The 13381-nt window shown below is 44.5% G+C and overlaps 1 protein-coding gene across 1 annotated transcript in view; it reads right to left on the reverse strand.

Annotated features, from left to right (window-relative positions):
* Positions 1–1077: 1077 nt before the first annotated feature.
* Positions 1078–13381, reverse strand: part of LOC147034683 (uncharacterized) — an 81161-nt gene continuing 68857 nt past the window's right edge. Inside the window, exons 4-10 of the mRNA XM_085887105.1 lie at positions 5588–5702; positions 5389–5493; positions 4052–4470; positions 3433–3845; positions 3121–3231; positions 2776–2974; positions 1078–1991 (exon numbers count right to left, since the gene is read on the reverse strand). Coding sequence (XP_085743231.1) covers positions 1640–1991; positions 2776–2974; positions 3121–3231; positions 3433–3845; positions 4052–4413 — 1437 coding nt within the window. The 5' untranslated portion in view covers positions 4414–4470; positions 5389–5493; positions 5588–5702 and the 3' untranslated portion in view covers positions 1078–1639. The remainder of the gene's footprint in view (positions 1992–2775; positions 2975–3120; positions 3232–3432; positions 3846–4051; positions 4471–5388; positions 5494–5587; positions 5703–13381) is intronic.

Below are 13381 nucleotides of genomic sequence, written 5' to 3' on the forward strand. Positions count from 1 at the left end.
CGGGCGGGCAGGCAGGCAGATTATATAATAGGAGTCACAAACCGAGAGTTAACGAATACCAAGCACGAGAACGACCTTTACAAGCATGAGTTCCTGTTACTAGGGTGTAGTGTTCTCGGGTCAGGAGGGATTTTGGCCAACTTTGAAGTCACGTGACGCGAAAACGAAAGTGAATATCGAAAATCCGGCCTGACCAAATCTAGATATTGTCCCATAGATTCATATGCCACAATCAAATTCAAGATAACTTAAGAAATGTAGGAGGAGATAGATTTTGAAAATCGTCATTTTGCAACTACATGAAGCAGTTTCGCAAAATTCAAAGTCACGTGACGTGTACGTATTTGAAGATATCGGTATTCTTTCAAATGGACATGAAAGACAAGGTCAGCTGCTATGCAATGACACCATTCACTGACTTTTACCATGCCCAGTAGAGAATATATAGCCTCCTGAAGGTAGGGCAGTTTTTGCAAACTTTGAAGTCACGTGACGCAAAAACGAAAGCGAAATTCGAAAATCCGTCCTGACCAAATTTAGATATTGTCCCATAGATTCATTTAAAATATACCTTGGGCTAAAAAGGGGCTTGGGCTTAAATATACCTTGGGCTTAAAATATACCTTGGGCTAAAAAAAAAACAAACCACAATCAAATTCAAGATCGCTTGAGAAATGTAGGAGGAGGTAGATTTTGAAAATCGTCATTTTCACATTTTTTGCCAACTTAAGTCACGTGACACAAACGAAAGCGAATATCGAAAATCCGGCCCAACCAAATTTAGGTATTGTCCCATAGATTCATATGCTACAATCAAATTCAAGATCGCTTGAGAAATGTCGGAGGAGATAGAATTTGAAAATGGTAATTTTCGCAACTTCAAAGGCCTCGTGATCTTGACCTTGACCTTCGGTGACCTTGAAAGTCATACCATCGTGTACGTCTCATCGACCTCTATCAGGATCACTAATGACCAGATCTCCTGCTTCAACTTCATTATGAACGGACGGACGGACGGATCGAAGGACATGGACACCCATATTATTAGGTCATGCTCGAAGAGATGACCTAAAAAGGGACAGTTATGGACAGTCACCGAGAGAAAACATAATAATTAAAACATTGTTTCATCGGGAAATTACCAACAAATCGGCATCATCAAGATTACAAATGGCCTCATTAAAAACACATTTTTCATCAAATAATGTTAAATTTTTGTTCATATTAAAAAAAGTGTTCCAGTTTTAATCTTGCACTCACAAGAGCTGTAAAAGTAAGCAGTACATCAGGTGAAGAAACAGCAATGTTTTCCATTTTTGCCTTCCTGGACTTATAAATCGGGAACTTCGCTTGACCAATCAAAAAATTTGCGAAAACCACTTTCTTCTGTTTCATCCCCTGTTTCCCCCTTCCTTTTCTTGCTGTCTTTCAGCTTGTATGCAGCTCATTCATCCCCATGGGTCCTCTCCCTCCTCCTCACTCTCACTTCCATTCTGTTCTTGATGTTTGCCCCTTTCCATTTTGTTCTCTTCCACGAGCCTCGATCATGTATACAAAAACAGAAAAGAAAAAGACTTCCTTCTTGTCTGATCTTTATTATCTTATTCAGCGACAATCGACCCACGGACAACGTTTCGACTCACGCGTTGCGCTTGTAGAATACCATGTATGGGGTCTTAATGTGCACACCTGATGGAGAAAGAATCTTCTGCATGTCATCATGTTTCATGAATGTGACATGTTCATCACTGAAGTGGACCCATTTGACCCGACTGTCGGGTCCGTGACACTCTTCCCGATGGGCTGCCTCAGCATTGATGTATGTGGTGTAATGTCCACAGTTGAGGTCTTGACCCTCATGTTCAATGACAGCGTAGAGTGTGTACTGGGGGTCTCCATCATCGGCGATGCACTCGGGGGAACACCATCTTCTGACTGAGAGGTGCTCGGGAATGGAAGTAGGGACCAACAACTTCGATGCTTTCCCATTCCTGTGTAAAGGGTTCGGGTTGTTGGGACAAACAACAACAACTCGTCGATATCGGTGGATTAAATGAGGGATGATATTTTACCAAATCACATTTCCCCATGTTGTGAATATAATTAAGTACATCTTGTCAAGTTTCTCTTAATAAAGGCCAATCTAATGATGTGGAGCTCCATCATTATTAATAAATACTTCAGTAACAATGTATTTTATAACACCGAGTTTGCTCTGAGTCTGGGAGGTTGGTGGTTCGAACCCCGGCCGAGTCATACCAAACACATGAACAACAAAAACAAAAAAGGTACATGGTACATGATGCTCCGTACTTGATTCTTACAATGTACAAAGGACAGAGAACAGACAAACAACCATAGGTTGGCAACCATTGTGCAGTCTCGGTGGACCTAACACCCTCGTCCTGTGTTGAAGATCCTTGTAAGGGAACACAGACAACAAACCTCTCAACAAGGTGGAATGTATCTTGTTCAATACAAGAGAGCCTGCACACACATGATCAAACACCTCCCGATCACAAGTCTATGATGTTGCTGAGTACCCCTCCATCCCGTCAATTACAACAAGCAATGGCCAATGGAAATGATTGCCAATTGCTTGGTGGTATGGGACGGTTGCAGCTTATGCCACAAAATAAACGAAGCTACAATATCTTCTATATTCTAATTTCAATCACGTGTCACCATCTATGATCTCATCGTGAACTGAGGGTGAGCATAAACAGACCGAATATGATGGTATTTTGATCGTGAATGACGCGATTGCCGGTTTACCTGTCCATTTGGAAGCGCTTGAGGTGTAACGCCAACATTGAAGGAAGTGTGGAGATCGATGAGGAACAACTTGCCATGACCTTCAACTTACATGATGAACACACAAGCATGTTCTCTCCATCAAGGTGTTCCTGGCGAGCCCAGAAGTTCAACAAATACTGAAGTGGGACTGGTTCGGAGTCGTTCTTCTTCCACATGTCTGCAAGCGTTCAGAGGGGGGAGAAAGGAGATGCCATCACGAACAGTTTGTTTGTTCCTCATTCGATAACCGCTGAGAAAAGCATCAACAAAACAGGAATCACAAGAAACAACACACAAGTTTTCAGTGAGAAAAACATGACCAACCGGGATGAAAACTAAGTCCGATGTCGAAGAGGTCTTCGTCCTGTGATGTGACGTTCCCACATTTCAAGCAACAGGTGGTCGTCTTCGACTGTCCCAAAAACACATTGTGACCTTCAGACGGTGATGAGAAAGAAACACCACAATTAATATCACAAAAGGAACAAGCGAAAGAGAAAACTGTGTAACATTTTTTGAAGTGGTCCAGCCCCATGAGTGTGACCAAGACCCATCAGTGAGGAACAATTTTCATCATCGTTTTGTGTATTTATCATCCATTACATCCATTCTCTTCAGCTGTTCTGGTTGGCTCACCATATTGCCTGGAGGGCTGTTCATAAGTTGCTCCTTCAGTATTTTTATTTTCCTGTCTGTGCGGTTCTGGGTCATCTGTTCCTTCTTTGGCTTCCTCCGTCTCGGACTCACATTCCTGTGCCGCACTACGTGATGATGAGCAGCACAACTTCCGGAATCCTCGAGCAACATTTGATCTCCATTTCTTAAACCGGCTTTTTGGATGCTTTTTAGCCGGGGCTTCCTCAAGCGTATCACAGCCATCGTTTTCTTGTCCTTCTCTCCGTAACAATTCAAGTTGTTCCTTCTCAGCTGCCAAGATGACACCAGCAGCTTCAAGAAGGTGGCACACTTCTTTCACCTGGTGCAACACAAACTGGAGCACCTCCTGGGGGTCCTGTTGTGCCATTTCCTCGTACATCGGATCCAATTTACTGCAAATATGCACAATGCAACAGTCATCGGCATCGACACAAGGGGAAAAGTCGGATAAATTGGTTTCATACTCTGAACCACACTTCATGCCATCGAAGCAAATATAACTACATGGATTTACATTGAATCAAAGTCCCATATCCAACCAAGAACAACAAAGACCTGAGTTGAATTCCAATGGACACACTCTCATGTCCCATCTCACCTGAGTGCATCAAGAAGATCGCACAAGACGACGATACTATCCGATGTCGATGTAGAAGAACACGAGACGTACTGCGAAGAATCACTTCCTTCACTCTCGCTTTCATCGAAAGAGTCCGAGAGATTGTTCAAATATTTGAAAATCTCATCTGCCTGGTGCAGCCTGGCAAGCTCTTCGTCGTGCAAAGTGTCCACATCACAAATCGTGTTGAGCATTTTGCTCGTTTTATGGACAGCCTGTTGAGCATTTTGCTCGTTCTTTATGAAGGATGACAGGGTACGTTGACCCCCTGGAGAGGTTGCACCATGGCTGCAGGTTTCGTTCTTTCGAGGAGGGCATTCCAGGATCTGTGGATTGGCCATGGTTTGCAGCACATCACTGAGGCTTTGTACGAACGCCAGTTGGTGTGCTGCAGTTTCCTGCAAAATAGAGAAATACACAGCAAAGAACAACGTCTGTCACAGTGTAGATGGTGCAGATATGACATCGAGATCATGGAGAAACTTTACACTTCAAATAAGGTAAAACGAGCAAGGGTTTCACACAGGATCGTCCTCTCAATGAAGGATGTTCCATTGGAAATAACAATCCTTCCAATAATTCATGGACCGGTGTTTGTGTGGTCGTTTGTTTGTCGTGCTATCCCTTCAACAGTTCTGGGCTGATTACATCCAGACTTGCTCCAAGTAAATTTGTATCGTGTAGCATCGCCTCGAGGTGTGTGAGGGTATTACAAGTCTTCACAATTTACAGTCCTGTATTCCTGTCCCAGCCTGGGGTTGACTTAGTGATAACGGTGGCAGGCTTAGGATCCCAGCGTCCTGAGTTCAAACCCCATTGGCTGCTGATTTAACACCAGGTGGGGTTGAATCAGCCTGTCATCCTTCTGAGGTTCCTGAAATGAGTACCAGTGCACTGGCAGAGGAGCACAGCATCAATGGCACAACTGTGCATTTCCAGGAATGATAGATACCTGGCAGACAAGTTGTCATATGCAACAACAGAAGAGATTCCTGTCCCCAGGTTTTCCAGTACAATGAGGTGTTTTGAATTACAAGCAGTAGGAATGTTGTTTCTGCTTCATGCCGCACTACGTGATGATGAGCAGCACAACTTCCGTAACCCGGGTTATTTTTTTTTACCTGTACAGAGCTCTCAGTTGCCGAACCCGCCCAGATAAAGAGATACATCAGAAGAACATGTTACATGCATGGAACAAGATAGCTCGTCAGGTGGATACTCTTCGAGTTGTGATTAATTTCCAGGAGGATAAAGTATGTTGTCAGGAGGAAGAAAGAAAAACAAAAACACATCTTGGTGGCCAAGACATAACATACCTGGTTGTTCAAGGGGACATTCTTCAGAATTATTTCTTTGTTCTTTCTGGAGAGTTCAGCAATCTCTTTCAGGTCTGAACTTTGAGAGGGGAAGTGAAACAGAACCTGAAATAGAAAATATTAACTTGTTCATTCTGATTGATTCCTTGCTCCTGGCCATTTAAAAACAGTCTGATACATTTAAACGGTGGAGTCTCACCTGCAGGATGCAATTGAGGAAGCAGGTGTTTCCGAGGTTCACCAGGCCGGTGAACTGTGGCCCATCGTTTACCGAACTCTCCCATCTTTTCCCTCCATCTGAGGCTTTGATCGGCCTACAACCATCATTGCCACATTATGACACTTACAGGTTCATTTTCACAAATCAGTTTCACATGTCCATTTATTATTATTCTCTTATAATACTGATGTGGTTGAAGGGGAAGATGAATGAATTTTATCGGGAATTTAGCATTGAATGGAGTATTTTGGTCCCTGGATGTGTACGAGGCATCTCGATGTAATTAAGTTTGGAAACTGTGAGCTTAAGTGTTACGTGTCACCACACAGGGGAGGGGGGGGGGTTGTGGTGTCGTGTTAATTAGCTGGGGTTTAAAAGTAAGCTTATCCAGTGTGTAATTCCCCCCCATGTGACTTTTCCCAATGTATTTCTAACCAAAAGCATGATGAGAAACAAGCAAATGTGCTGAGCAGGCAGAAGCTCCATCTTCAAGGGTGACAGCGGGTGAAGTCACGCCCCTGAGACTGATGATTGATGGGTGTGACGTCAGAAGCTGGCCGAGCAGGCAGAAGCCCCACCTTTCCAGGTTTTCGTGCGAACAGGCTACACCCCGGAGGTGGAGGATTTGTTTGGTGTGACATCGAAGAGGAAGGGTTGGTTGCGTATTTTGAGAGGGGAGAGAGAGGGGGAGAGAGAGGGGGAGAGAGAGGGGGAGAGAGAGGGGAGAGAGAGGGGAGAGAGAGGGGGAGAGAGAGGGGAGAGAGAGGGGAGAGAGAGGGGGAGAGAGAGGGGGAGAGAGAGGGGGAGAGAGAGGGGGAGAGAGAGGGGAGAGAGAGGGGGAGAGAGAGGGGGAGAGAGAGGGGAGAGAGAGGGGAGAGAGAGGGAGAGAGAGGGGGAGAGAGAGGGGGGAGAGAGAGGGGAGAGAGAGGGAGAGAGAGGGGGAGAGAGAGAGAGAGAGGAGAGAGAGAGGGGGAGAGAGAGAGAGAGAGAGAGAGAGAGAGAGAGAGAGAGAGAGAGAGAGAGAGAGAGAGAGAGAGAGAGAGAGAGAGAGAGAGAGAGAGAGAGAGAGAGAGAGAGAGAGAGAGAGAGAGAGAGAGAGAGAGAGAGAGAGAGAGAGAGAGAGAGAGAGAGAGAGAGAGAGAGAGAGAGAGAGAGAGAGAGAGAGAGAGAGAGAGAGAGAGAGAGAGAGAGAGATAGAGAGAGAGAGAACGAACATGTGAGAAGAGAGTTCGGAGGAGAAAACGGTGGTTTCGGCGACGTTAGTCAGGGGTGGGAGTTCAGGGTGAGCGCACACACAAGGCAAGATGCTGGCCTTTGGCGCTTGGTTGAGTTGTAAGAAACGGGCCCCGAGCCTCGTGTATGTCATAGCGGGTCAGTGAGGATGATCGACGTACGAAACAGCTGCACTGGGGCTCTGAGCCTTGGTGTTGAGTACCGCTCGCGGAGTGCCTGGCTTACGTTTGTCCTGCTACAAGAGAAGTGACGGTGCTATTTGCGCAGGTCTGTACGTGCTGGTGGAAGCTCCTCAATTCCAGGTTCCACAGAGACCAGCTCTGGGCCAAGCTAATCACAAGAACAGTTGAAAGGAAGGGTTTTCTTTTTATTTTGTTTTCCCTTTGTCTGTATTTGAGTCTGTGTGAAGAGGTGCCTCGACTTTTGGATTTATTTACTTTATTATTATCATTACCTTTTGAATTATTGTCCTTTGTAAATATTTGTTTATTTTCATTAAATGTGTTCATTTCAAGAAACTGTAGCCATGTATCTTTCGTGGGGTTCAAGTAGAAACCCCCTTTTTCTGTCCTGATGCAGCGCCCCCTGCGCTGTTCTCCTCTGCCCTCCAACATTGTGCCCTGCCCTCCCGCACGCATTAAACTCTCCAAGGATCAACGTGTCCCCCTCCTATTAATAAGGAACCGCTCAACCATCCTGGGGCCGGCGGTGTTAACCACCCTCACCACAATTTGGGTCGGAGTTAACCTGGGCCACCACCCCTCCCCCGCCCCCCCCCACAACAATGGTGATGGCAAATGCATCAAATGAATGACAAATCATGACTTTTTTGATGAGGAGGAAGCAATCATTGCCATCTTGTATTGCATGGTGATGGCGACGGCTATCCCAAGCTGTATCACAAGCGACGGCTATCACATGTGGAAAGGATGTGGTCGGGTAGTTGTGTGAGGAGGTGTATAAAATATGTATGCGAATGGAAGGAGAGCTGGAGGCCGTCTGAGGAAAACATGGGATGTGTTGCTGAGAGATGATCTTTGAGTGAAAGGCCTCACAAAAGGACATGCAAGGGATGGTGCAGCCTGGAAAGCAGACATTAGGCGAACCACGGCTAACACGTATGCAAGCATGGAAAGGGCCGTACAACGATGATGATGATGACACAAACCGAGAGTGTAATCGATGGCGCGCCCATGGGATCGATGTCGATGGGATCGCAAATCCCAATGCTTCCCACCGAAAGTAAAATTGAAAGATGGCAAAAAGTTCCACCAGGAATGACCCAACAGCAACTTTTTAATTTAAATTTATTTTTCCCCATTTTGACCCCTATGAGTTTAAGTCCCCAACCACTGGGGAATAAACCAGAGGTCAAACCCAAAAATATTGTTACATCTTTCATGCGTCCTCCAACGATGATTGCACACACATGGTTTCATTAAAAGTATTTAAAATGTGTCCGTTAAGCCTGATGTTGGCGAAGCAGTGAAGGTGGCTGGGGCTGACTTGGGACCTCAGGGTCTTGGGTTTGAGCCCCTGTCGGACATTGAATTAACACCAGGTGAAGTTGGATCAGCCTGTCATCCTTCCGAGGTCAGTGAAATGAGTACAAGTGTAATGGAGTAATAACCGTTCAGGGTAACTTGCGTTGGATCCATAGACTCCTATAGAGAAGGACTGGAACCTCACGATCTCGGGGTTTGTAACTTGAGTCTGAAGGAATAACTTGAGTCCGGGGCTAAAATGACTTCCAGAAGGGCTGGAGACACGATCTCGGGATCCATATAGGGGTTTTTGAGGACGGCAAGTTCAATAGTGTCATTTTCAACACCACCTGAGGTCATCTTCAAGGTCAAAAGGTCATATTTCAAGGTCAAATTACTGAATTTTGGTATTTTTTGCCCGTTTTTGTGTCGAACTCATAGAGGAAAACTTTTGTAGGGTCTATGACAAAACATGACATTGTGCACCGACTGCACCTACTTGCTGATTTCTATCATCATTAACTAATGTATGTTTTGTTTGTTTCTCTTTCAGAAACTGTCCAGCTGGTGATCTCACAGGATCTTTGTGTTGCTTCCTGCTTTGGTGGCAATATGCCACATCGTTGCAGCTGCTTTGGTTGTAGAGGAAACTATGATGGGACGCCTTATGTAAAGGTCATATCCTTCCCAAAAGATCCTGAGGAGAGGGAGAGATGGATATTGGCAATGCCAAATGAGAAAGAAAGCTTGAGGTGCGAAAAGGATATATATATATATATATATATATATATATATATATATATATATATATATATATATATATATATATATATATATATTTGTGAGACATTTCAATTGTGATTGGGTGTCAGTTAGGGGTGGCAAACGACCCAAAGAACTCCCATCAATATTTCCTGGAGTACCGAAATCAGCTTTGAAGCAGGTGACCTTAGCCCCACGCCCAACATCATCTTCTACGTCAGAATCAAGAGCTAAGAAGATGCAGGCAGCTGATGAGGCTGCAGACAATATCCAAGATTTCGACCACTTCTGTGCTAAAATCAGCTCCTATTTTCCTGGCTTTAACGTCATAAAAGACCAGGAAAACTTTACCTATCAAGAACTGAGGCTACTGGACAAACTGTCAAGCAGTTCTTTCATTTCCAACAAGTTCACTCACCTTTTGGATTTCTATTCTTGAATAGAGTTGAGAAAGATGCCATTGAGGTGCCCAAACGACTTTTTCCTTTGCAGAAGAACAGCCTGCTCTCAAAATGGTCCCAGATTAGATCGATAACTGACCAGGTAAACATCTATGAATGCACAACTAGGAAATTCTTCAGCTTGTAATAAGCCAGCTCTGTTGGATGACTGAGGCACACGAGCTTCCTCATTTCACCTTCCTTCTGTCGCAGCTGCATCTTATGTTCAAACCTTTTGATCGTCACCGATTTGATACTGATACTATGATTTTCGCAATGCAGCTTCACAACATATCACCTAGTACATACAAAATGAATCGTCGATCCGGCTTAATCATTCTACCATCAACAATAAAGGTAAAACAGATGCTTGCTAGTAGTCAGCAGGACTCCAACCTCAGAACCTTGTTCGACCAGCTTAAACCACATCAGTGTTTGGTCAATTTAATGTTTGACGAGGTAAAGCTGGTCGAGACATTGCGATTTTCTGGAAGGCAAGTTGTAGGATATGCTCAAAATGCAGCAGCGGGTGGTGAACACGAAATGCTTGCTTCACATGCTATGGTTGTTGAAGTTGCCTGCCATTTCAGTGGTCCACGCTATATTCTACGCATTTTGCCCTGCAAAAACTAACTGCCGATCAGCTGAAGGAACTCCTTATCGAAGCTGCATCAGCTGTAGTTGGTGCTGGCGGTACTGTGATTTCTTTGATATGTGACAATTGCAATACTAACCGCAGTGTTTATTCAAAACTTGGAGGACCAGGAAGTTGCCAAGTGCTGTCAATTCAAGAGCAATCTATGTTCTTCGTGTACGACTACGTGCACATCTTCTAAAATGTTTGCAACAACTGGATTACTGTTGATGGCAAGACACTCTCACTTGTCGTAGATGGGAATGAGTACAAAGCTTACTGGAGTGATATTCAGAAGGTTTATGAAATCGACCGGGCTACTCCTATTCCTTAACCAAGCTGACGCACACCACTGTTTTCCCCAAGCCCCTTCAATGCCAGAGCGTACCATTGCTATGTCAAGTGTTCAATGACAAGACTGTCGCTGCTTTAAAGACCTTCAAGGATTCACTGGGTATCAGCAAAGGCACAATCATCCTCACCCAGATAATGAGTGAGTGGTTCAAGATGATGAATGTGAAAGACCATTTCTCAGCTATCCATCTGTGCGACGAATCCAGACAGTCTTGAACAGCAGACTGTACAAGTTTCACTGGGCTGGAGCAGGCCTGCCAAATTATATCTACCTGTGCATGGCAAGGAGGTGGTGGTCGTAAGCTGAAGCTAACTCAGCAAACTGCTGAAGCCTTCACTGTGTCCACACGTAATAATGTGGATGCTGCCAAATTGCTTCTGGCAGAGAAAGACTTTGACTACGTTCTTCCTGCTATATTTGTAGATGAAGCCTGGAAAAGTTTTTCGGCCAAGCCAGGCAAAGAAGCAGTGGAAACTTCTACATTGACGTAGTTGACATTATGGCTGCAGCTGAAATTGTAAGTTTGCAAACACTCATTAAGCATGACATTATTCCCGAATCTAGTTCTCATGTGATTGATTGCAACAAGAACTGTACAACTTCCATAAATCCAAATGAGCGAAGTGAACTCATTGACGAGATTACTCCTCAAGACACCCAGGATCTCTTGGGGTCTGACGATGCCCTCAAGCATAAAGTAGTTTATTTGGCCGGACACCTTGTTCATAAATATGGCGATAGCACGAGTATGGAGGAGATCATTGATGATGAAGATGGTAACGAGATGTCATCTGAGTTTCTAGATAATTTGAATAGAGGTGGATTGAGTGTGCCGACTATGTCAACCGTCTTTTTTGTACATAATGACTATAATTTGTATGACAAGACAAAAATGCGTTGCCGATTTCATTTTGCTGAGCTGTTATCCTCTGTGGATAAACCTTTAGCTTGTAATAATGCTGCATGTACTACTTTAGCTAGCATTCTATTGAAAGCTCATGTCCTCAATGTAAGTGACAAAGAAAAGGCTTTGGGATGCCTCAGGAGGGAAGAAAAGCTCTCCAACTAGTGATAGACATAGACATCGTTGTTATAGGCATAGTGTTGTGACATGCATATAATGTTTATGTAATACGATATATGACAATGAATATCAAAGTTTGACAGCTCAACACACTTGCATCTTATTACAATCAGCCAACTCTCACCGTTTATGAGTTAGACACAAAAACGGGCAAAAAATACCAAAATTCAGTAATTTGACCTTGAAATATGACCTTTTGACCTTGAAGATGACCTCAGGTGGTGTTGAAAATGACACTGTTGAACTCGCCATCCTCAAAAACCCCTATATGGATCCCGAGATCGTGTCTCTAGCCCTTCGAGAAGTCATTTTCGCCCTGGACTCAAGTTAATCCTTCAGACTCAAGTTACAAACCCCGAGCATGGGAGGTTCCAGTCCTTCTCTATCGGAGTCTATGGTTGGATCAGTAACCTGTCCAGGACTGTATTCCATCCATCCATTGGGACCATACTCTGTACAGAGGGTTGGTGCTGCCAAAGCAGTCTCCTGGACTTTTGGGCACAATCCTGGACAGGTCACCACTCCGACACAGGATACTCAAATGGCTCAATCATCCCAGCAAGCTGGTACTCATTTTGCCGACCTCGGAGCAATGACAGGCTGAGTCAACCCCACGTGGTATTAATTCAACCTCAGGATCCCAAGCCCACTACCCGAACCATTCAGCCGATATCAGGCATAGGGCTGCACAACTTGCCAATGAAACTCGCTTGGCAGCCATACGAGCCTTGATGGCATGAAAGGAATGGTTTCATCATCATCAAATTGTGCCCGTAATTGTATTTCTCAGTGTTTGTCCTTTTCACACCATGCAGGGAGCAGGTCCAAAAATGACTGATCTTGCACCTTCAGACCATGTGGAGATCATAACCACCAGGTTTGGTGAATTTCTGCCCAAATGTTTAAGGCCCTGTCACACCTTGATGTTTTAGCCAGCAAATGGCAACGTATCAAAATGTATCTAAAACGCCGGCGTACACTGAACTATTGATGTTTTTTTTGCAGTTTTGGGCGTATAATAACGAGTTGGACGTATGCATTACGTGTTAGTAACGTACACAGAACGTTTCGATAACTTATAGATAACTTATACCAACGAATGCTTAGCGTGTTGTCGGCGTTCACAACCTCTGCCAAACGATAATCTAACTTATGCATAGCGCGCGGCAGCGTATCGCCGACGATCACGTGGCATAGCCTATTAAAAGGCTGCCGCTCAACGATTTAAATCAGAACCGCACTAGACATCGAAGTGTCAACATCACCGTCATGCCGAAGAAAAAAAAAACCATGGAGTCTGGAACACTGACGGGTTCCTCCTGTGAACCCCATTCTTATATACCAATTCCTCTAAACGCTGCCAATACGCCATTATACGGTAGCTGTAAGTTAGAAACACGTTCAGTAGGTTCTGTGGTCGTCCGGAAGACGTCAATCAAATACGTCTACATCCGTCAATGTGCGTTGGAGATACGTTACTCATAGGTTAGAAATAAGTTTCGGGTACGCTAGACATTACCTCGACATGTTTCGACTTATGAGTAACTTACAAGTAACGTGTGTCAACGTGTGTCAACGATCACATAACGTGCCTACAACTTATGGCCAGCGTATGCGGAACGTGTGAGTCATACACCAAGCACGTCGAAAAATTTTGAGAAAGCTTAAAATTTGTCGACGAGCTTGGCAAACTACGACGTATGCCAGCGTGATTCAGCGTGCTCTTAACGTACATAAAACTTACCCATAACGTATTCGCCAATTTTTTCATACGTCGGCAT

This window comes from Eptatretus burgeri, chromosome 1 (assembly GCF_056783735.1).
Source record: "Eptatretus burgeri isolate ZD-2024b chromosome 1, Ebu_testis_v1, whole genome shotgun sequence".
Lineage (NCBI taxonomy): Eukaryota > Metazoa > Chordata > Myxini > Myxiniformes > Myxinidae > Eptatretus > Eptatretus burgeri.